Source organism: Cinclus cinclus, chromosome 3, assembly GCF_963662255.1.
Source record: "Cinclus cinclus chromosome 3, bCinCin1.1, whole genome shotgun sequence".
NCBI classification, from domain to species: domain Eukaryota; kingdom Metazoa; phylum Chordata; class Aves; order Passeriformes; family Cinclidae; genus Cinclus; species Cinclus cinclus.
In genome coordinates, this window is record NC_085048.1 from 63,317,456 (window position 1) to 63,342,625 (window position 25,170).

The 25,170-nt window shown below is 39.8% G+C and overlaps 1 protein-coding gene across 1 annotated transcript in view; it reads left to right on the forward strand.

Moving 5' to 3' along the window:
- The first annotated feature begins 254 nt into the window (after positions 1 to 254).
- Positions 255 to 25,170, forward strand: part of MAP3K5 (mitogen-activated protein kinase kinase kinase 5) — a 97,417-nt gene continuing 72,501 nt past the window's right edge. Inside the window, exon 1 of the mRNA XM_062490106.1 lies at positions 255 to 657. Coding sequence (XP_062346090.1) covers positions 255 to 657 — 403 coding nt within the window. The remainder of the gene's footprint in view (positions 658 to 25,170) is intronic.

Below are 25,170 nucleotides of genomic sequence, written 5' to 3' on the forward strand. Positions count from 1 at the left end.
GGAAGTCCCTGCAGGTGCGGGGGAGAAGGGAGCGGCGCGTCATGGTGCCGGTGGCAGGCACGGAGGGAGGCTGTGCTCGTCTCCCCGCCTCCGTCAGCCTTCTCTAGCGCCCGAGTGGGAATCCCTCGCTTCAGCCCGGCCGTCTCTCCCCTCCAGCAGCTCAGCGGGACCGCTCCGGGGCGCGCGGCGCATTATGGCATCCGCCTAACCCCGGCCAGCGCAACAGAGCCCGGGGCTGCTCCTTCGCCGCCGGGATGAGCGACAGCAGCGAGGGGATCGTCAGCCTGCCGGTGCCCGGCCCGCCCGGCGGCGGGACCCCCTGCGAGGAGGTGCCCGGCAGGAGAGCGCCCGGGGCCGACACGGGCGCCCGCAGCCTCCCGCCCGACTTGGCTGCGCCGCCCGCCGCTCTCTGGGCTGAGGACGGGGCCGCCGCCGCCTGCCCGAGCACCACGGCCCGGGCCAAGGGTGACGGCCGGCGGACCGCGGTCACCTACGTGATCAACGAGGCGAGCCAGGGGCCGCTGCTGGCGGCGGAGAGCGGCGCCCTGCAGAGCCTGCGGGAGGCGTGCGAGGCGGTGGGGGCCGCGCTGGAGACCCTGCACTTCGGCAAGCTGGACTTCGGCGAGACGGCGGTGCTGGACCGCTTCTACAACGCAGGTGAGAAGGACCGCCCGGCCGGGGCTGATCGTCGCCGCCGCGGGACCGGCTCGGCCGGCGCTCGCCGTCACCGCCCCGGGTTCACCGCGGGGCGGCGGGAGCAGCTCCGGCCGCCAACTCCTCCGGGGGCCGAGCCCCGGTGCTCCCGCTGCCCCCGGCTGCAGTGACATCCCCGGGCGGCCGCGGCGGGTACGTGGGGAGGCAAAAGCGCACCAGAGTCCGCTTTTGTCCCCCGCGCTAAAGAAGAAACTCTTCTGTCAGCAAGCGTGTTGTGAATCAGCGCTTGTGACTGCTACCAGGGGTTAAACGTTCCCTGGCTGTTTTCCCTCGGTGTCCTACAGAGTGCAGGGATGCAAATTCGCATAGTGCGATGAGTGCGAGCTGGAGTAGGCAGGAACTGCGAGGCCACGGGAACTTTGAAAAGCAGATTTGACACCGGACGCCTAGGGACAATTTCTTAATGCTGACGCTGGTATCTGGGACGCTCCATGTGTTCGTGGTTGAAAATTTGTGCTTTTGATACTAGTTTCATAAAATACACGCGATGGATGCCCTTGAACAAAGGGCTGCGCACACCGATCGAGTTAGTTGGCAAGAGTGCCCAGGGCTGCGTCCTCTCGCCCCAGTTTGCCAGCTGCACGGCGACAAAAGTACAGCACCTTCATTTGAAGGTGTGGTAGCCTGAGGTTCTGTGTTATGATGTACTTGGCCCCGTTTGTAAAAATAGTAACTAAAACTTTCCCCCATCTACTTATCTTACTGACAGATACATGGTGTGAATGTAAATAAAAGAAACAGATGTAAATATATAAAATGTAAATAGAGTAAAAAATACCCCTGCTTGCTAGATTTTCATACAGCAAAGGTTATAGTACTGAATTAATGGCTTTTTGCTTAAAAAAAAAATCAGAAGCAGGAAACTGACCTGATCTGCAATTTTGAGCTTATTGTGTGATGTGGCTTTAGTGTATATGAAATACATGCTAAAGAGAAGCATTTAACAAGTTTTGTGAGATACTGCATTTTCCTCCTCTCCTGGGGAGAAGAAAAAGGGAAAGAAAACCCAAACAAACAAACACCTCCTGGCAGTATTGTAACCAGTTCTCACAAAAGACTCTTCGGCACAGGCATGCATATGCCTGTCCCCTCTTTGAAATTTTGCAAGCTTTGCCTCATGGACTGCTGCTTTCAGTTCTGTGCTGTAGGCACTCACAGCTTACTCCTTTTGCCCCACGCAGAGCCATTTCCTTAAAAGTAGCAATTCTCAGAAGTCAGAGGAGCTGTCCTCAGAGGTGGAAATAGGAAGGCCGTAGAGTTTCATTACAGACCTTATATTCTCTGCATTCAGGTCAGAGAGGTTTCAAGCGCCCTGACATCTCTTCATTCCAGGGCAGGTGAAATCTGAGAGCCTTGGTTCTGTTGTGGAGGCTGTCGCATAGTGAGGCTCAGGAAGCTGAATAATCCCCGATGTTTTTGTGCTTCTTACGTTGGTTAATTTTTAGACTCTGAGCTGTTCAATAGGCGGGGTCTTGATAATTCATGGACGCTTTTCTTGTAATGGGAGATTTGACTTGGAGTGGGCCCCTTTTAATTCTGTCAGGAGGCGTCTGGCTTACAGTGCTACATAACTGCACGCTTATGTAATATAATTTGCTTATTTCAGTGGCTTTTCAGCAAACTGTAAATGTGAAAAAATTACTTTTCCGTTGTCCTGTTTGGCTGGAATTTAATGGAACGGTTGCAAAATATAAAAAGTACTTTGTCATTCTGCTTTGGCAGTAAAGTCCATAAACATGTAAAGAACTAGGAGAGTTGATCACCTCCAGTGCCTGGACTGAAGAGAGCTAGGTGTAGAAGTTTGCATCTGCTCCACATATATTCTGTACTGTCAGAACTGACCAGTGATAAACCAGCTGCAGTCTCAAAAACTGTGTTATGCTGCTTATCTTAGGTCTAGAAGGATCTGTCGATTTTCACACTTGTTTCTTTATCCCTGTTGCACTTTCTATACTGTATTTTTTAAGCGTTAGTTGTTCTCCAGAAGCTTAAAAATAGTGAAAATATCTCTCTCAGATTTGGAACAGCATTAAGGAGTAGAAGCTGTGTAGTAGAAGAATGCAAATGGGTAACAGTGTCGGAAACAAAACTGGCCATGGAGGGTGTAGCTTTTGCAGAGACTTTTTTTTTAAACTGCTTTAACAGGGTGGTGGGACAGAGCATTTGTAGATGACCTAAACTCTTTCTCTCTTATCCTTCTTGTCCTCTTTTGCTGTGTGCTTTCAGTGATCAAAAGTGTAATTTGTAATAATAAAGAATATCTGCACACTATGTTATCTTAAAAATAGTGTATGAAAATAACACAGCATGACTAAATGTGAAATAGAAATTCAGCAGTGAAAGTGTTTTCCAATTATGTGATAGTTAAATGGTCATATTCAGGGTATGAAGTCCTCCTGGATTCATTGTAAAGGCCAGCTAAGTTACAAGAAGAAGAAGTGATGTGATTTCATGAAGGTTTGAAAAATCAAACTTACAGCTGTGTTTGTATGAAACAAAACATTAAACCTCTCAACACTCATAATGCATATAAATTTACTGTGATTTATGAGGATAGACCTACAGTATAACATAACTGTACATCATTAAGGCTTCCCTTCTTAATGTCTTATTTTTTGCTTTGTAAAACATAGTCTGAAGTCTTGGTGATTTCTGATGTATGTTTGCTTCATGCCTTTCAATGGTTCAAAGAGAACTTGAAGGAGTATTAACTAAAATATCTTAGATGAAAATACTCATCATCCGCTCTAAATGTAGATTAGCCTACTAATAATCTCCTGCCAGCTTCAGTCAACTATGGCCCTTAAATGCTGAGACATAATTAGCAGTGCATATTTAGTAAGTAGTTGTCAGCTATGTATAATTGAACCATGCATGCACCAAATAGTAAAAATGAGCCTAGTCTAACATTTCTGATTACATTTTTGATAGCATTTCTAAATTCCACTTGATTTCAGCAAAAAATTTTAAAAATTATTTCTTAAAAAGCAAAATGAACCCTGGAAACTGTTGTAGAAATGTCTGACAAAAACAGAGACTTCAATATTTATCACATTTTCTTCCACTTAAAGAGGAAGATGAAGGGAGGAAAATGTAGTTCAGTATCTTGCAAAACTTGATGTATCTGGATTTAATCAGCTGTCTTAAGGGCTCTTTTCATTTGTAAAGAAGATAGCTAGAGGGTTTTTTGTTTATTTTGTTTGTTTTTTGTTTTTTTATCTAGCAATTTTAAGCCAGTACAGGTGAATTACAGGTATCTCATCAATTCAACTTAATTTCTAAACACTTCAGGAATATTTTAAAAGTTGGGCAATTAAAGATATGCCAAAATGTATCTGAGACACCATTCACAGTGCGGTAAATAATCACAATAATTTAAAAGTCACTGAAGCCTTTAATATTTCTAATTAAATGGTATTTTCTCTACATTTTAATGAGCAGATCTGCATATCCTGTTGATTTTTCTTTAACTGCTCAGTTTCTTTTGGAAATGGGCATAAATGAGTGTAAAGTACTTAAGAGTTTGTTTGGCTTAGGTAAGCATTCTATTTTTTCCCCCTATCTTTTTTTGGCAATTGAAATGAGAATGATTTTCTTTCTGAGCAGATCTTTATGTAGTGACTTGGTATTACATAAGTACATCAAGGACTGGCTGAACAGAGTGTTTGAGAAAAACAAAATAGATGAAAGTATGGTAAAAGGAAAAAAAGTCACACATGAATCTGTGATCTGATTGAAGTTAGCTCTTCATGGGAGGGAGGTGCTCTAAGTCAAGGTAATTTCTTCACAAATGTTTTTAGAATTAGACAGGGATGTGTATGGTAATTTGCTAGATGCATAGTGTTCGACATTCTGACTTTTAAATAGTGTCAGAGGGAGTGGTGGAAAATAAGAACGATTACAGTTACTGAGGACAATATGGGTTTTCGAACCTGTGCAGTCACTTGTTTTAGGTTGGTTCTCAAAATAGACAGCTTGACTGATGTGTTTTTCTTATAAAACTGTCTTTCTAACTTTAATGTTGTCTTATAATGGGGAATTTCAATTTCATAAGCTTCTTATGCTCAAGTATCATCCATCAATGCCCCTTAGGATAGATAGCATTTTCTACTGACACTGTTGTATGAGGCTATTGAGATAATTCTCCAGAACACCAATGATCAACTAAAATACAGTTAATCAGATAAGAGATTATAAAATAGGTTTACTATCTTATCTTTATTTCTGGAATTCAGCATTATTGGTTTCAGAATTCATGCAGGCTTGGGTTTGAGACTGGCATGTTGGCTTACTGGGCTTAGAGACATAGTTGCAGTGTTTTTGGGAAGACTGTTGATATAAAAAATGACAAAAAGTTCAGGGAACTAGTACAGTCATGTGTGTGAAGGTAAACTTTGCATCAAAGATGTTCTACACCTAAGTTGTTTCTGCAGATTCTACATTTGCAGATTGTGCCTTTAGAAGCATTTACATTACTGCAGTAAAGCAGTACCAGGGCTCAACAGCATTCTTGTGGTTTCTTCCTCTAAATGTGATAAATTCTAGGATACTATTTTTATCAAGCAGGATTTTTGCCTTTATATATGTTTCCTGAAGTTCATGATTGTGACACACTAATGCAGACTTTACTCTTAAACCCAAAGGAGGTCATATTCTATTCAAAACTGATGTTCTTGATTCTAGAAATTGATGTAAATATTTTCTGTGGTAAAAAAGCAACATGTATCCTACCATAGTAGCTGTTTGTAGGAGAAAAAAAAATCACTAGCAGAGAGTAATCACAAGTTTTATTCTATTCAACGCTTAGGTGGTTTTTACCTTTTTCTTGGTGCCTCCTGATTAATGTTTTTTAATTTCACTGAACAGAGGTTTGTCAGCCACTTGAAATACTGCACATACTTTCCATGATTATGCAGCACATTCATATCTTACTTTACTTCTTTTTGATACCCCTCCCCCTCCATTCCCCAGGTACTACTGTAGCCCCACTATTCTCCATCATGACTGGAGAATGAAATTATAGTTCTTATTAGTGTAGCAGGAGAAATTGTCATGATGCATTATTCTTGTCCAATTTCAGAGCCCAGAACAACAACTAAAAAATTAAAAAGAAGTTTTGTCCCACTGTCAGTGGAAATCATGTTGAAAAATTCTGTATTTCAGCAGCGATGATGCAAGTGATGAATTGGAGCAAGAAATGCCAAGTAAGTTAGTAATGGTGTGCAGACTTGAGCTGATAGCAGTCTTGAGATCATGACTATAATCGTGTCAGGGTTGCAAAGTATTATGAGTACAGAATCTTTGTGTCAGAATGCATAGCACATATTGCAATGTTTAGGTGGGGTGGGTTATAAAGCTCCTTTTGATTCTGCATATTGATTCCAGACTGTCTTAGAAAGCAGCATTAGAAACCTAAGCCAAATGCATCTTTGACACAGAAGAGTTATTTAATTCAAAAACTCCTGTCATCTACATCTGCAACAAAAAATATGAGTCTGGAGAAAAGTCTGTAATCGTGATACAAAGTTTGTGTGTTCATAATACTAGTGGAGAACTTCTGAATTTATGAAGAAATTGTGGGATTTGAAACAGCATATTCACAAATATTTCCATTGCTGAACCAGCTGTAAATTTTTATAACTAGATTCCAGTATTGGTACTGTATGGAACTACTCTCATCAGGCTACTTGTCAATAGGTGACTGGAAAACTAATATTCCATCAATTTCTGTCTGAAGGAGGAGCACAGCAGATACACCCACTCCATGTATGTGGGCTGTGAGACTTGGGTTGCCTTTCAGGCTCTGTCACTGGCCTGTTACAGCAGTCTGTAGCCCTGCTGTGCAGGAAGAGCTTCCTTGGGCCTCTCCCACAGCTGAGAGGCTTATGCAGCATGTGCCATGGGTGTGAATTGCCAGCCATGTCTGTAATACAAATAGCATCGAGGGTGTGCTCTTGCAGTGTTTATTTACTGAAGTGTTATTGGTGAGACAGCTAGCTAGAGAGTCCACATGAAGGCTTTTGTTGGATGATTTAGAAGTTACTGGAAGTTACTAGAAGTTAGGCTTTTGAAATGGTACTTTCTCTTCTGCACTTAAGTGCATCGGGGTGATAGAGCAAGTTTAGAAATACCATGGTATTAGAAGTGGTGGGAGGAAAGCAGCTTATGAAATTGTTAGGGTCTCTTAAAATACAGAAAAAAATGTAAAACTCATGAGGCATCTTTATGAGCAGACATCATCTAAGTATATTCCTTACTGGAGAAAATGCTGAATAGAACTAGATGAATGCATTTTGAGTAATGCAGAAGAAAGCTTGTGACTGATTTTTCTGTAGTTTGCATTTCTGTAGCTCTTAACAAGATGTGTCATGAAGAAGTGACTCTTGAATTTGCTGCAGTCATGATAATAATTTGGCTTCTCTTTTTAGTGGCTTTCCAAAGTAAAGAAACACAATACAAAAAGCTGTAAATGCAGCAAATGACAACAGCTGAAACAAGTTATGTTAAAGGTAAAGGTTCAAGTGAAAAGTAGAAAAGGCCTTTATATATATGCTTTAGCACCATTGTCCTCAGTAAATTTCAGCCTGTGTTAACATCTTAAAATTAAGCTAATCAAGTGAAAATTTAAGCTTTAGGGCAGTTTGTTTTCTTTTGTCTCTGTACAGAACAGCTGACTTTTGAGTGTATTCTATGGTGCTGATCATTTAAAACTTGTTACTCTCTTTACTTGGTGCTTTTGGAACAGTCTGTATTTGAAATTGCTGTATTTTCATGCATAGGTAACCTGCAATTTTATTTCTAAGTCAAATCTGAAGGAATTAAAAAACCTCAGTGGTTCTACAGTGACAGAGATTTTCCAAGTCTTTGTTTAATAAAATGGAAGTTATTGCTGGGATTCACATCTTTCATTGTGGACTCCCTGCTCTAGATTGTCCCCAAACATCCGCTGTCCACAGTAGTCTCCTACCGCTTCTTCAGTACGGCTTCTCTGGGGGTTTATACTCAGCAGTACAGACAAGCTCAAAGTACAGCATTTGTTAGAATGATATAAACATCTGTAGCAGTCAGCAAAGTCATCTCATACCACTGAACATTTGTGTGTGACAGATGACAGAAGAATCTATTTTGACAATTGGGGGATTTTCTGGTAAATTACTGATTTTCTGTAAGAAGTTTGTAATTGTGTTCCAAGAGAACATGAACCTCAGGCTGAGCTTGACACACAAGCACAGGCTGCTTTTTTGGTTTATATTACTTTTTTCCTCTGAGACTATATTTATGCCTTGAGTGATGCAGATATAATATTTCAGTTATGAAGAGCTGCTGATCAACCATTAGCAATGGCATGCCAGAGTTGAATTCTCTTCTAAATTGTGTCTGCCTTTATTCATAAACATTGGAATGAGTTTAGATACAGCATGGGGTTTAAAGATTTCCCACAGTCTGAATCATTTGAAACCAGTGGGAATCAGTGCTCTTTCAAATCCCACAAGAAATGTATGTTTTGATTTAAGAGCTAGACACCCTTGCGAAAATTTGGCTCTGCATTTCTCCCTTACTGTAATAAAGTAAATGAGTTGCTCTGGGACTTGCTTGCTGATTGTGTCAGTGTGTGTCTCCTGCAGAGAGTACACTCTGGGTGAGTAAGCAGCTGGTACTTTCAGTGGTGGAGATGGTTTTACAATGATATCTCCACAGAAGAGCTATCTGCACTTCTTGCAGAATGTATCTGGTTTTCTTCCCCTTCATACACTACTTGTCTGATGCAGTTTTAATGCTGGTTTCATTACAGTCTTTCTGGCTTATTGGGGACCTATAGACTGAAACCTGTCGTCTGTGAACTGTGAAGATGCAGGTTAAACTTCTGCCAGAAGTCTGTTCTGCAGTGTGCATAGGTCACCTGACTGTAGCACAGGAAGGCCTGGATGTGACCAAGGAAGACTCAATGATGTATCAGGAATAAAGAAACCACTGTAGGAATTCATTTATAGTTCTGAAGTGGGGTTCCTTCTTCTTGGGATAAATTTATTCACTTATCTTGACACAGAAAGTGTATAATTTAGCTCCACCATAGAGGCACACCCATAAATGCTCCTACTTCCACTTCTCCACCTTAAATATGATTTTTGCAGCTACACAAACTTTTAAAATCATGATAATACTGGCTTTTTGCTATAGAAGAATGTATCTGAGGGGAAACACACTAAATGTATGCCATAATTTTGTGTTTTATTGGTTTATTACTGCTTTTCAATACAATATCTCAGATAAGGTTTCTTGACCTTCCTCCAGGAACCTTATAGCTGATCTGAGTGAAAATGGATTGACTTGAACGTGAATACATGCATGCTGAGTACTGGTTATGCTTCCTATAATGTAGCATGATAATGAAAGCCAGGTTTTTGGTTGTGTGCTGCATCTTGTCTTCACTCACCCTTTGCAGCTGTTGCCATCAATGGAAGTGACATGTGGCATCTGTGGAGAAGGGCAGAAGCCATTTGCCTCCTGGTTATAACCTTTTCTTCCAGATCACAATTATAAATGAGACGTTTTTGCCAGGCTGTTGGTCTGAGGAACAGAGAATCCCTCCAAATCCTCTTGGGAGCAGAATTTTGTCAGTTCTGAACATCATTCCTGGGTCCAGTGCAATTGCAAAAGGCTCAGTGACACCATCCTGATCACTTTCACAGGAAGTTATTGTTGCTTGTGTAAATAAGGTGAAGTCCTGTGTATATATGTTCTCTGTTTCCCTAAGATCAATTTCAATTTTTGTTCTCTGCAGAGCTGAACTTCACTGTTACTTCTTATGAAAATATACTTCCTTTGATACTAGGAGTCCTTCTATATGTAATCTCTTACAAGGGTTTCAGTGACCTTGCAAATCATGCAAGCTGCTGTGCACAAACTATTTTCTTTTGGATATTATGTTGAAGCTTTTATTGGGAGGTAAAGTTCGTGACTAAATCATTCAATATTTGTATATTATTTAAATTTCAAGACTCTGAAGATGCTAATTTCCACAACAATTTTTATGATTGAGTGTTAATTAAAAGAGGAACAGAATTTCTTAGAGGTTGTTTTGGTTCAGTTTTTATTTTTGTTTGTTTTTGTTTTGGTTTTATTTTGTTTCGTTTTGATACTGTGCCTGGTTGTTCTAGTTTCCTTTTATGTCTTTCAGGGTTTTTATTATTTTGAGAATTTTCCTGATTTATTAACCAGGAGTAACAGCATCTCTGTATAGTGAATGTGGCACACATGAAGCATGGCAGTTATTGCAAGGCAAGCCAGAAAAAAAAAATAGCCCTTCCAAAATATCCTGTACAGCTGTACTATTATTATATTATATGACACCAGTGCTATTAACTTTGAGGAAGTGCTGTGGGTCTTTCAGCAATTCCCAATTCTTGTTTGTTCTTGAGGGATTATAGTGTTTCTTAACCTTAAATCAGAGTGAAAAGAGGTGGTTTTCTTTTTCCTTCTGTTTGCTGCCACAGGCCAAGGGGCAGAGCGTGGGTACTCTGACTTGCTACAGCATAGAAGACCACCTCCAGGGGTGAAGTTTGAATTTTCCATGGCTGTGCTTAGTCCAGGTGTGTAGCTGGAAAGTACTTCATCAACCTCTCAGCATTAGGAAGGAGGTACTTTGGCCTCAGAGCTGGGGTCTCACGGTGGATGCTTGGTTCTGGACAAGCCTTTTAGGCTGGAGCCTGTATGGGCAGCACTGTCCAGAGCTAATGCTGTGATGCAGCCCAGCGCAGCTGTGCTAGCAGCTTTTTGCTGGACCTGTCTCTGGGTGTATTGCAGAATGTTCTCTTTGCAGATGAGAAGTGTCTCAGGCTGTGTTTAGCAGCCACTCAAAGAGCTGTATTGAAGATTTACTCAAAGATACTTAGTTCATTGAGACTTAATAACACCAGAAGTTTGTTGAGGTCATTAAGTGTGAAGTGGATTTAACATGGTTTAAATACTTCCAAATATTTGGGTGTATTTCACAATTCTGAGGTACATGGAGAAAGTCTCAAAAGTATGTGTTCTAAAAGCATTCCACAAAAGAAACAAGAAAATGAGGATTCTTGCCACTAATTCTGTTTCCAGAAACCATGATCTCCCTTTTCCAGCTGATGCAAGAAGGCCAAAATGCAATAAAAGCACTGGGAAAATGTATTGAACTAAAGAAGGAGCTTTTGCAGCAAACCCTGCCAAATGGGTGTGAACTGGAAATTTTCCAGTCTATTTAGTTGCTTAACTGCTTGCATTTTGGTCTCTGTTCTACAGCATCACAGAAGTGTCTCTGTTTTGAATGATCAGTGTGTTGACAACCTGATACTTGTCTCTGTATCTCTCTGTTCAAGTACTTTAATAGTAGCTTAAGTTGAAAAAATTTCCTGGTAGACAGACTTACCAAACCTTAGTGAATTTCAGTTTATGCTGTGGCTGGTTGCAAACTGGCAGATGCCTGTCTTCAAGATCTGATTAAGTTCATAAGAAAGGATATATTCTTATCCATTATTAATTGAAGATACTGATTCACAGACCCAGAGCTGATGTTGCTCAACATGGAGAAGACTTCAGGGAGACCTCATTGCAGACCTTCAGTACCTCAAGGGGGCTTACAAAAAGGAAGGAGATGGGCTTTTTATATGGGTAGATAGTGACAGGAAAAGGGGGAATGGCTTTAAACGGAAAGATTAAAACTGGTTTTCTAACTGAAAGAGGGCAGGTTTAGCATAGATGTTAAGAAGAAATTCTTTACTCAGCAGGTGGTGAAGCACTGGAACAGATTGCCCAAAGGTTGAGGATGCCCCATCCCTGCAAGTTTTCAAGGCCACTTTAGATGGGCCCTGAGCAACCTGATCTAGTGAGTGACATCCCTTCTTAGGGCAGTAGGGTTGGAATTAGGTGAACTTTGATGTCCCTTCTAACCCAAACCGTTCTGTGATTCTGTGATTTAGAGCTACTGCCATAGTAATGTCAAATACTTGTGCAGTAGAGCTGTCTCAGACTTCTAACACTGAAAGGCCTAGTTGACATGGCGCATTTTCAAATAATCTTTAATGCCAGTAAATAAATATGAGTAAGATGACTGTTACTGCAATATGCATATCAGTATCGGGAAAGAGAATGGCCCTCCTGCTAAGAGTATACTGCTGCCTCATTCTAGCTGCGGTGCTAAGTAGGGTAAGAAGATCATAAAATCAATTCTTCTGTGCACTTACTCTCATTAAGTAGACCTGCTGGAATAGTTGAGCATATTGTATCCTTTGAGAGGCAGTCCCGCGGCAGCTTAAGTGGAGGAGAAACTGGACTAACATGCTTCTCCCTGGTGCTGCTTTCAGTGCTCAGAGAATTATGTGATGAGATAGGTCATGGATCTGGCCTGATTGCTCACTCACTCTTTTACTTCCTTCTGGTTAGCTCTCTGTTGAGTAAATTCTGTGAGCTAAGCATGCATGCCAAGGGGCAGACCAAAAGCAGGACTGCACCAACCTGTGTTGAGATTGTCTAAAGGTGTGGTTTCATGTTATTCTTGATCTTGTCTCCTTGTGGGTTGCCTCATATCCTTTCCTCTTCCGGTCAGGGTGGCTAAGGTGGTGGTATTTCATGCTGGCTGCGCCAGCTGTTTGTGCTCTCAGTCTGATGTTTTACAGATACTTTCAATTTACAGGAAGATTTGAAAACATTCTCAGAGGTTTTGCTGTGTATTACAACAAAACCTTGAGGACTTCTCATTATCTTAAAGTTCAATTGAATTCAAGTGAATTGGAATTTTGACTACATCTTTGCTACCAAAGTATTTGTGGTGTGGTGTCCCACTCTTAAGGGAAGCAGCCAAGATTCATAGGTGCTTATGGTTGAAAGGAATGACAAAAGTCAGAGGTCTGCAAAAGCTTACAAAGTTTCATTAGGTTATACACTTGCCATGAAAATTGGTATGTTAGCCCATTTTCTCCCAGTATAAGCAACAGTAGTGGGTTTTGAATAAAGGGATAGAGTGAAAAAGAAGAGAGAGAGATGGGTTAAAGAGGGTGAAAGTGGCAAAAAGGAAGAGAGATCATCAGTCCTGGCTCTGGGACTGATCCAGCTGATGGTGTGGCCAAGGTCCTGGGATGCAATCGCACCTGGGCTTTGTGGGGGTACCTTTTTATAGATAAGTTTTCTCTGCCCTGAAGGTAAGTTTCTCACTTCCTGTGCAAATTAGTTATCACGCTCAGTCCATCATTTTAGATCTTTCTGGAAATGGATCAGAGGGCTTTGGAGATCTTTGTTGGTCTTGATACCCCCTATAGTCCGTGCCCGCTTCTTGACCTCATTCATGCCCTGTAGTGTGTTGTGCTTATCTCCAGGAGCCAGAACAAAGACTCTTGTCCCGGAAAAGCACTGCCCTACCTCTATATGGCCCCCTTCTCCAGCCACATCCTGTTCTTTCTCACAACAATCCTGGTTGGCTCCACAGTTATCCGGCTATTGGTGTTTGGAGACATACACAGTAGTCCCCTTATCTTCTAGGCTTCTACATGTGGATAGCAGAGTTCAGTGGCCTATGCTGTTAAGGTGTTATCACTTCTGGCATGCTTTTGGTCTGTGCCAATGAGTAGAGCCTCAGTAGCATTCCTAGTAGCCTGTCTGAAAGAAGCAACCTGAGGCTAGGAGAATTTAAGACTGATGTAAACCAGTCCAAGCCATTTGGTCCTGATGAAGAAGTGGGACCTGGGGCAAGTTTAATTGGTCAGCATTGTTGTACTGGTTTCTAGTTTAGGTGTAATAAGTGTGCTTAGTTGAAGCTTTTGTTCAGAGCTGAGGAAGTACAGTTGCAGTGCCATATCTATTCAGGAAGATGGGTTGAAGATACTGCATTTGTGAATGCACAATTTCAGCAGCTATCTTAGCTTCCAGATCCACAGCGTTTCTTGAGGCCCTTAAACTGAACAAAGGGCAGTGAGTAGCTATTGCAAGTCTTAGGCCTCAATGGTCATTCAGCAAACAACCTGCTAATATATGCTGTTTGTTGAAAAAGAATCTTTCAGATTCACCATATGGAACTAGATTCCAAGTACAGCATTTGTGCATCTTTTCCAGCATGGATCATCAGTTTCTTTGTATCTGCAGGAAATGTACAAAATGTCATGACTGAATACAATTTCATCTTTCATTTTAATAAATCTGATTTTTCAGTCAAACTCTAGTGCATAACTCAGAGCACATCTCAGTTCTTAAAAGATATGTTTCAGTTATTAGTTTCTGCTTAAATGTAACTGTCCTGCAGTTATATTGAAAAGCCTTCAGTGTGGTAAATGAATAAGGTTGTCTACAAAAGAAACAAATGAAATTTCAGGAGCTTAATATTTAGCTTATGCTATTGTAAATCACTTGGTCTATGCTGGCAAAATTGTTTCCTAGAGTTTGTTGTTTAATTTGCTGGCCTTTTTATCCAGGTGTTTTTGGATAAATCTCTGTGAAAGAGTGATTACTCTGCTAAAAATTAATGTGTGAGTAGGTGGTGGCTGTTGTCACTTTTTTCCCCCCATTGTATCAAGTGTTTCTCCATCCTAAGTGTCTCTTTTTCTCTTCTATGGAGGATTTAAGTTTTATATGATACAAATACAAACTGAGCTAGGTTTCCTACCATTTGTGTGGGCATTTATTTTGTGTAAAGCTGAATATCTATTTTGGTGGGCATTATTCAGATTTACATCTGTGTAGCTTTTCTGTTCACATCAGTAATTGCTGTAGGGAAAAAAAAAAAAAGAGTTCTGTTCTTAGCAAAAGTTATTGTTGTCTTTACCATTTCAGCACTGCAGGAGGTTGAAGCCTGTGTTGAGTATTGCAGTGACATCATGTATACCGAGTTGTTTTAGTTAATTGGTACTAGAACAGTTGGAATACTAACTGAATTCCAGAAGTTACTTGGAATGTAAACATTTTTATCTGTACATAGAATACAGAAGGAAAAGGAATATAAGATTAAGCAAATCACTAATTTTATATGCAAATGGTAATTCTTGCCACTTTGGCTCAATTAACATATGCCAGTCATCAAACTTTCTCTTGCCCTGCTGATTTAGGCACTTGGAATTGATGAATTCATAAGGTTCTTCTAGTATCAATTCTTTGGTTCAGTCGTGGGCTAGCTAGTGAGAGGTTTTGCAATCTACTGTGGTTTAAAAAATGTAAGTAATGGATTAGTTGTAGTCTGTTTTCTCAAGTAAAACATTTGCTTGTGTTTCTGCTTTGTAGTCCTTGTTCTTACTCAAAAATATGATACAATGCAAGACACTTGAAACCTCATTTGTAGTGCTCGTTCTGCTTCAAAAGTGCTGCTGGTACAATATATTCTTTTTCTATACATGGAGTTCAGCATTGTCCTAGCTTGGTGAATGTCCATATATAAATACTTCACAATTGAATTCAACATTTACAGTGCTCCAAGCGCTTTATCTTGAAGTCTTTTGTCTTGCTTCTGCCAGCTGTGTTGCTGGCCATTCCCCTTCGTGGGCAATGTACTTACTTAAGGATTTCATCTGTAGAGGCTAATGCACTTTATAGAGGGAACAGAGAGCCATCTCATCATTTCAAGGAGAATGTAACCAGAAGGATGGAGAGTAAATTGCTTCCCTGAGGTTTGGCAATAGAAAGGTGAGGAGAGAAGTCAGCTTTCCTGAGTTTGTGAGCTGCTGGCTAGATCAGGTGCACTGCTATTGTGATCACTGGTGATTTAGCTATGACTCATTTCTGTTAAGAAGACAAGAACATCCATGATCGTTACATAAAATCTGAAATTTAAAACACTCTTACACAGTGGCTGGATATTAAATTGTGCTGCACTAATTCTAAATTTGTTCTGTAGCCATATAAAAGTAGGTTTTGGTACCAGAATCATATGCAGACATGGGTTGCCTTTGGAAGTAAACTCTGAGCATCTTGTATTAATACGAAGAGTGACAAGCAACAATAATCCAAGGCTGTTCTTTTTGCTGTAAAAGTGAATTGTATGAGAATGGAATCATAGCTATTACAGGCCACCTGGAATAATGATTGTCAAAGCCAAAGGCTTATCAGATCTGTTTAATCTCGTTTTGCAACAATTAGCAGCAATCATGTCAAGCCTTGAAGAATTTAACTCAGATGAGTCATATCCGTTTTCTGTTGGAGGATGCAATAGCGAAGTTGCTTGTGAGGCTGGGCAGTCTGTGCTGCCTTAGAGGCAAATGGTGGTGGTGTGAGCAGTAGTATTTTCTGTATTAATTTGCAAATTAGTAGTGGCTTCTCAGGAATTTTGAGTGTAATTTTTCCAGTAACTTAAATACCAACTTACTATTTACATGCAAACGCGTGGTTATTTTGGTAGAAAACTAGTGTGGGAAGTTTCATCCTCCTTAATAAGAGCAATTTGCATATCACCTCCTCTACCCTTTCTTTACTGATGCTTTCACTATTACTCTGACAGTCCTGAAAGGTGAGGGGTAGCTCTGTGATCTGTGCTCCAGCAAGCTAAAGCAAAGAGCCATAGCTCAAATTGTGAAATTAATTTCAAGGTTGGTCTGTGCAAAAGGGAGATGAACTTAAGCTAAATAAAGCAGCCTGGATGAATCTGCGTCTGGACTTTTATCCTAGAGTTGTGTAATTGCTGTCCTTGGGAAGTGGTGAGAGGCGAAGTTTAGGAAGGGACGGCTCTTCCACACTTTCTTGTACTTGGCAACAATACTGTCATCTTGTAGCTTGTATGTCTGCAACTGTAGACAAGGCTGCAACTTTGCTTCTTTCTGCTGGAGATAAACTCCTCCTCCTCGTTTCCTTCTAAGAGGGCCCTTTAAATTCTTAAAAGTATTTGAGGCTTTTGTGTTACGGGGCAAGATTGCCTAAATCTGCGATGTGGAGTGCTTTGCAAAGCGGGACACTGATTCTGGCTCTATCTTTTGTGAATTGCTGCAATAGAAGAAAATTATAGTTCCACGGACTGTGTTAGTGACATATGTCTAGTTTGATGGAGGGCTGCTTTTTTAAATTTCTGATACTCCAAACTATAGTCTTGTCTTTAAGACTCTATTTTCTGTGTGAAGTTGATAGTTTTTTGCAGTGTTTTTGGTGGAGCGGAGGGGATCTTTCAAGCTAGATGTTATCAGGTGTGTTTTGTTTGTGCTGCACTTCACCTGTGTTGACTGAAGTAAATTGATTTGTGTGGTTGAGTGCTGTGTGTGGGTTTTTTTTCCTGTTAAATTGCAAGGAAGGCTGCGTGCAAACTCGTGACTTAAAGATCACTGAGGTCTGACCAAGCCCTCTGAAGGTTGTCCTACCTGCTTTCACATCATGTTTGACTTGAGAAGCCTTAGTAGTAGTGTTATGTGGAAAAAGCAGCTTAGCTGTAATTCTGCAGTTTGCTTTGTTAAAAGAAAGTTGTTGTGGTGGTTTCTTTTTTGTTTTGTTTTTGTTTTATTTTGTTTTTTAAAGGAAGAGCTGGAAATTGATAAGGTATATGAGGTGTGGAAACAGATACTCGTACGTCTTTTCTGTTTTTTCAAGGATTTCTTTGAAATAGAACATAAATAGACCTTGTAAGGTACAGATAAGTAGGAAAAGTAGACAAAATCTTTTGAATTTAAACAACAAATATTTAGGACATTGCAAGTACACAATCAATAATAACAAATTTATTGCTATGCTCATAGGGAAGAAACATACATTGCTACCCAGAAGTCCATGAGCAAGGAAATAATTGATAAAGTAGTGCTTATACTGGTTTATTTTGGGAAATATTGGTCAGTGCAGTCACTAGCCCAATTTTAAAATCAAATGAATAGACAGAGACACAGAATGACTAAATACTGCAGGGTATGCTTATTTTTTAATCTATTAGGGTGTGTAACAGAGGTTAGAGCTGTTGTGAATAAATAACTGAAAACCTCACAGGAGTAATAAATAAACTTGTCAGGGGTCACAAGGAAAGAAAAATGAAAAACTAGAAGAATTATTTGCTGTATAACTATGATGTGGCATGTCTTTACCACTGCATCTCTGCTCATCATATTTGAAAAACTGAATTTGGGTCTTGGCAGAAGACACAGACAAGGGAAAAACCAAATCATCAGAAGCATTTATGGAATTGCTTCCATGCAGATGGAGACTGACTAGACAGGGTTTTTTCAGAACAAGAACCAAGGGAAAGGTGGTGTAATCTAAAATCAAGAATGGAAAGATATAGTAAGGAGTAATAACTAATTTTAATTTTTTACTTTCTCTTATCTGTAAGCAGCTTTAGAATAAGCAAAAAGAACCACTTTTCTGTACAAGGATATGGTTAAAGAGCCTTCAAAAGCGCTAATGTTCCTGAGGGATGGGTTTCTAAGACTTCCTATATATTGTGTGCACATGAAATTACTTGGAAATTCTTCAAGCTGTTGAATTTCTAGATGCTTTAGAATGTACCATATGGTCCTTTCCTTTCCTTTCCTTTCCTTTCCTTTCCTTTCCTTTCCTTTCCTTTCCTTTCCTTTCCTTTCCTTTCCTTTCCTTTCCTTTCCTTTCCTTTCCTTTCCTTTCCTTTCCGACTTGTGCACTTTCAAGGAATGATTTTTTTTATTTTTTTTTTTAAGGAATGATGGGCATGTGAAATTCCAAAGCCTTCAGGCAATTAGTTTTCTCAGTGTCTTTCTGTTCATGAGGAAACATTGGACACAGCAGTAAAAATGCTACAATGTAGAGATTTTTGTGAGAGAGTGGTGAGAACCAGGAGTGGTAAACATATTTTTTCATTTTTATTAAATTTGGGGTCTAAAATTCTCAAGTGCTGCATTATTTGTGAAAAATGGGGGGGGGGGGGGGGGAAGGGGGGGTGTTTAGAATGAAAATATTTCCATGTCTAAATAAAGACATTTAACAAATATGTTTGTTTACATATCTTAGAAAAATTCTGCTTCCAAATTTGCAGAAGCTTAGGAAGATTCCTGCTTTTTACAGGCATGCCAGATACTGTTCATCATCATCTTGAAGTGCTTGTATTTATTTTTCAGTGTGTATTTGCTGCTCATGAATCTTCTAAGTTTAAACCATTTTTGGTATCACTGGACTGGAAAACATTAACTCTCATGATTTGAAAATAATGTTGTAAGAAATACTTGTGCATTTTTGTATTAGAAACACTTCCAGAGTCTTTTCAGTGGCTTAATGGGTGTCGCTCTGGCCTTCTTGAGAAGGCTCTACAGTCTGTCTTGGACATTTAGATCCTCTTGGTGCAGCCCATATTGCCCCTAGAAACTGTGAAAAAATGAGCAAGCTTCTTAACAAGAAATTGACAGGATTAGCTAAAAAGAGGAGAAGCTTTCAGATGGCATAAAGATCATCCTAAGGAAAGTTCCTTCCAGAAAATGTGTGCTATTTACTAACACAGTTTTTAAAGTAATCCACAGCAGATGGCATTGCTAAGAAGATGAAGAAATGGAATGATGCCCTTTGGAAGGAGAACTTTTGTTTAGATGAGCAAACAATTTTAAAATGTGTAAAAATTCATGTAAGCTTTCGCAAGACAGTTTCCAAAAGGGTTTGAGTAATACTTGCTGAAGACTGCTTTTGGTTTTTTTTTTTTTTTTTTTTTTTTGGTGCATGACTTCTGACTTTAGTTGATATGGGCAGCATTGTAGTGGGAGATTATATTGGTATTGCATTAGGGCAAATGGGTTAAAAATATAAATAAAGAACGCATCATTTAGAGTCATGGGTAAAATCTGGCAGCAAGGAGGAGCTGAAATGGCTTTTCTGTAGAAGGAAATCACACTCTTCTTATGAGACTGTACTTAAGGGTAATCCATTTAAGACAGTATTTTGAAATGTCAAAAAGCTTTTTTTTTTTTTTTTTTTAATGTGATATATTACCAAATACTCTTAAAGGGACAAAATGACTGGAGATGACATCCTTATAACTCTTAAGTGGACTCTTAAAGGAAAGGAACAGAAGATAAGTTTTGCAATGAAGCAAGGTTGTCAGTAGAAAAATAGGCAATTACAAGTTCTGTACTTTCTTTTTTGAATTGGGCTCTTCAGAAGTTTCACGGCTGAACTGCAAGTTTCTCTCTGGTGAAAAGTGTGGTGGTAACATTTGCTAATGTGCAGGCTTGTCACAACTTTGAAGAGTAGGCAGTAAAAAAATGCAGAAGGTTTTATGGTGTCAGGCAAATGAACAGGTAAAGGCCAGCTGAAGTTCCATGATAGTGAATGCAACATAACATACATGAAGAAAAGCAGCTCTAATTGCTCACATAATATTGAGCACTAAATTACTTGTTGATATTCAGCTTTCTAGGTAGCTCAACATTTTTCTGTAAATGTGTCTGAATAGTTTAATAAAGCTCTGTCTTTACTTGCACCATTCTTACCATCTCTGCCACATTCCCTGCTGGCTTCTGGAGAGAAGAAATACTGAGTTAAGTACTGATCCCTCCAGATGCTGCAATGAAACCCAGAATTTGTTTTTGAGGCTTGAAGGTGGATCTGCCTAGACATTTTTGTTACAGTGAGCTGAGCAAAGAAACCAAATATATAACTATGTTGTAAGTGAAAGTAGCTCAATTTTAGGAAAAAACCCAAAACTTCTTAGGTGGAGAAAACTTTAGGTCATTAAGTCAGAAATAAACAGAACCGAAGAGACAGAAATAATAAGAACTTTTAATCAGCTCTTTCTCCTGCCTGTCCTGTCCTTGATGTGAATTGTTGTTTCCTTCATTGGTTTTAATGTTCTCTGCAACTTTTGAGCTCTAGCAAACTCTACAGTTCACATAGACTTTAGGAAAACTTTCCACCACTCCTGAGACCTGTGTTCTTATAAGTTCTTTCTTCTTGGGTAGGCTCAGTCACTTCTCCAGAGAATAAATGATCACTCTTTCATCTTGTATCTCAAAGACAGATAACATGGAAACATAAACCAAAATAATCACACAAATACCATCACATCCTCTATCTATTCATCTGTCTGTCTCTCTGGGTTTTTCCTGATTAAATCCTGTCCACAGCAAGGGAGTGTTTGGTCTTCTTTGAAAAATACTGCAATGATGAAGATCCTCTGAACAAATCTTCTAAATGTAGAAATACTGGCTTGCCTTGTTTTCATTGACCACTTCTGCTGTTGCATCTGTGGATTGCTTAAATAACACTTGGTACTAGCCCTGTAATATGCTCCAGCCTTCAGGTGAGCTTCAGTAGTTACCCCATTGTGATCCGAGTATTTTTTCTGATGCAAAGTTCAGAGTTAAGGTAGTCTTTAGTATTTGGTGTTTTAGTACTAGGGAGCCTGTTTCACTAGGATTGAATGCAGTGAGACTGAACATACTGAGGTTATTTTTGAATAAATGGCTCTTTGTTTGCTTGTCATGTTTTATTCTTGCCTGATCCTGAGTTCCTCCCACATGCATCAAGCTGAGAGTGGGTTTTTTTGAATTGTTGTGTGTTGGAATCATGTGATAACATTACAATCCGGTTTTGGGCCAAGTGATAATGTTTTTTTTTAAACTCAAGCTTTCTTCTGTTTTCTTTTTCTTCATCAGACTTTCTATATTGTTTCAGTTGTCTTCAGATCATTGACACAGTAATTTAGGTTTTGATGTGTAGTTTGATGTGTTAATTCCTCCACAACCCTTTATTGTTTGTCATCTCTATCTTCCTGTCTCATTCCCTTTCTAACAGCTGTTATAACTTTCTTTGTGTTACCAGCTTGCTGCCAGCTTCTGCTGTTTTATTTTGGTAAATGCCTTCACCTTATCTCCCATCAGTTTTTGATTATGGAAGTGAGAGTTTCTTTCCTCTTCACATCTCTGAAGCATAATGCAGACAAAAAGGCCAGAGTTTCACTTGGAGGATGTTGTTCTTGAATACTGTTGTTGTAACAAGAAAAGTAATTTGTTTTTCTATCCTCCTTGCTTGGGTGATTTTACTTGGTGAAGTATTACATTTGATTTTGTGAGAATGATCTGAGCCAGTTTGCTACAACAGTTGGCAGGAATCAATTTGCACAAGGTTTACTAAGGAGCACCTCGATGTATTGTGGAACAGGGTGCAATTTTTGTAATGCTCCTATGTGACAGCAGATCACTACCCATCAGTTAAACATTTGAGGGGGTGCTCCAGGACACTTGGATTTGTAAATTATGAACTTTCTTGGGATTTCCAGTTTAAATTTATACAGGGACAGCTTCTATTTGCTCTTGCGCATGGTCAGCCTTTAACTTATGTAGTTCTTCTCTCTTACCTTATTTACTGGAAAGAAATCTACAACTATTAATGATTTTAAAAGAGGAAAGATTACTTTTATGTCATTAGCTAGCTTATTTTTGTTAATGAGCAGACTCCTAGAGACCTAAATTGAGTCACTTACTCAGTTTAGAATCTGTCAGTATGGCTATAGACGCTTAATATAATGAAGTGAATTGTGTGTGTATGTTTTTATTTATTTTCTGTATTATTCCTCAAGGAACTTTTCCTCCTGTGATGTTATAAATGGGATTCTTGAGCAAGTGGATGTTGCATCCATGTTTGTATGGAGGATTAAATTTTACCTACCCCCTGGAAAAATATGTGACTCAAGCAGAAGTAACCAGGTACTCAGTTGCATCCTTGCAGATGTTGTGGTGGCTGTTGGCTTCTTCATTTAGGACCTAGTGATTGTGTAGGTAGAAAGTGAGATCATCTAACTGATCCAGGAGTCAGCTGATCTTGCACACCCTCCAAGCAAAGAGAGAGACGGAGTTGTCTCACTGGGCATTGACCACACTGGATCTGATACGAATGTGAAAGAGGGTTAGAACCACCCCAACAGTAACAGCTGTTTACTGAGTTTATCTGAAGTGAAATAACACCTTTTTGCTTATGAACCTAGGTGTAGAAGTTCACTTTGAATTTCAAGACCAGCTCAACTTGGTTTAGCTATTCAAGGAACAGTGGGTTCTTAATACCAGCATGAGGGCAAAATGGTACTGTTGTATCCAAAGGTAACTTGGTGCTTTTTGGGCAAGTATTAGGTGCTCTAATTATTTCTAGCTCAACTTTGTGTTATGCAGCATCTGGAAAGGGACCACCCACCAGACAGCTGGGTTTATGTTGTATCTGCTGGGATTTTGTGCTCAGAAATTCCCTTTTGAGTAGGTTGCAGGATAGGCTCTGATCTGTACTTCATTGATGCTGGATCTCTGTTTTGATTGCATAAAATGAGACTGATCAAGACAGGATTACTATAAGATTCCTAAGTCATAGTGCTTTTCACTAGATTAGAACTAGCCCATGTCCATCACATGTTTTTGTCTCAGTGCCCTTAAGCCTACTTTGTGCATCAATTCAAGCCTCTACTAATGCTCTGCTTTTCCTCTAGTGTATGGCATACTTAACTTGCCTGTGCCCTTTTCCTTCCCCATATTCAAACCTTAGACACCCTTATGAAGTTTCCTTTTTGTTGGTGGTTTTTTTTTTTTTTGTTTGTTTGTTTTTTTATTAGCCTCTCCCAACAGACTGGCTTGGCTGGACTGGTTTCCTGGGAGGTTGGCCATTCTCATCTCAGTGGCTCCCATCAATTGTTTCCAGTCTTGTAGCCATATGATACACTCTTGACAGGAAACGTCTGGTTCCAGTGCTGTTGACAAGTCTGTGGCACTGTGGTTTGCACGGTTGAACCAGAAATACCAATCTGTACTGACGTGTTGGGATTGCCAAAGCAGGTTTTCTACCTCATGCAGGCAGTCTCTTGTAAACAGGAAGATATGTATGCCAAGCACAGAGAATCATACAGAAGTTGAAGCAGATAAGGATATTCCTTGCTTGTTTCTGAAAGTGTGCCCAATGGTAAGGGTCATCATATAATTGTTCTAAGGTTGAATGGAGAGCTGCTACTGCAGTATGAAATAAGCTTGGTATTCAGACTTGCACTGAAATAAATTTTACCCTCCTTTCTCGTATTCTATATCTCTGTCAGAACGCTATCTTACTCTTGTAAGCCTCAAGTAGAAAAGAACACAAAATCCTGGTCTTGGAAGTTGCCGTTATCATCTTTTCCCCCTGATTAATTGTGGGACAGTGAATGTAAGGCATGTGTTTAATACCAATTAATCAGAAGATAATAGCAAACATAAACATTCATGAGTTGTATGGTTGCTCTGTTTGTATTCACTGCTTTTCCTGGCAGCACTGTAGTAAGCAGATAGTATCAAAAAGTAGGGCGTACGTGTATGATATCTCAGACCACTTGTTTAAACATTCTTCTTTGCCCTGTTACATTTAAAACAATGAGTAGGAGATGAACTTTGACCACTGCATTTCATTTATCACTGTCTTGGTGACTAAAGTCATAGCTAATACCAAGAGCAAAGGGCTCTGTATCCACTAATGGACACTTACCCTTTATTGGCCATGTTAATGTGTATACTCTTGAGTTTTTACCATTTCTTAACAAGTTAATTAGTAGAGATTTTATATGTAAGGGTTCTCAGTCTTTGCACAGATAGCTTAAAGAGAACTAAGTGGATTTACAACACAGTTAAGAATGATTGTAAGATAGTTTTAATCTATGCCAAACTTCACAGAGATGTGTACTTATCCAGTGCTTCTCAGCCAAAAATGGTCAAGTGGGTTGCCTTCAATTCCAACTCATGAACCTGGTTTCCCAGGGTAGTAAGAAGCCAGTTACTACTGCAGTAATACTTTGTTCTCTTGAATGCATGATAGTATATTTCAAGCTATTGTTGGTGTAGATGTTAGTTAGCCTAATAACAGGCTAGACTGTGACTGTTCAGTAGTTGTTGGTCGTGGTCTGCAGCTCAGTGTGTGGTTACTCAGCTAATGTGTATATAGGCAGCTTCATTAGGGGCAGTTTGGCTGCTGTCAGCAGGCTGATTTACAGAGCTCAGGGTGATTTAGGACATGGACACTGAACTGCCTGCTGCTGTATTTATGCTGGTTTTGCTACCTAGGCCAGAGAAAATGAAGCTCTAGTCTTATGTTATGATGCACTTGTCTTATCTATTTAGGCATGCTGGTTGTTTAAGGGGATGGGAGAGAAGATTGTGATTAGACTTAATTTATTGTTCATAAACTATCAAGAGATAGTAACTTACTGCAAGACTTATTGTAAGAGTTCCTAGCTGTAATGTCAAAGATGACTAGAAAAGGTAAAGACTGTTCTATACCTGTTTTCTTTAGTATCAGTGATCTGTCACCGGTCTTACTTTCATGTGATAGAGTATATTTTGTCCCTTACTTTGGTGTTGGGCACAAATTAAATTCCACCTTCTTGCAGCCTGTGAGGTTGCAAAAATTGAATTTCTTGTAATTTCTGTCTCTTATTCCTATTTTGTGCAGTCTGCTTCCATACCCACCCTACTCCTAAGTCTGCTGGAGCCTGAACAGACTTTCTTTGCTGCAGCACTGAAGGTGTGCAAGAGCATTCAAAGTGAATTGATGTCAGTGAACTGACATTTCTGGTCTTCAGAG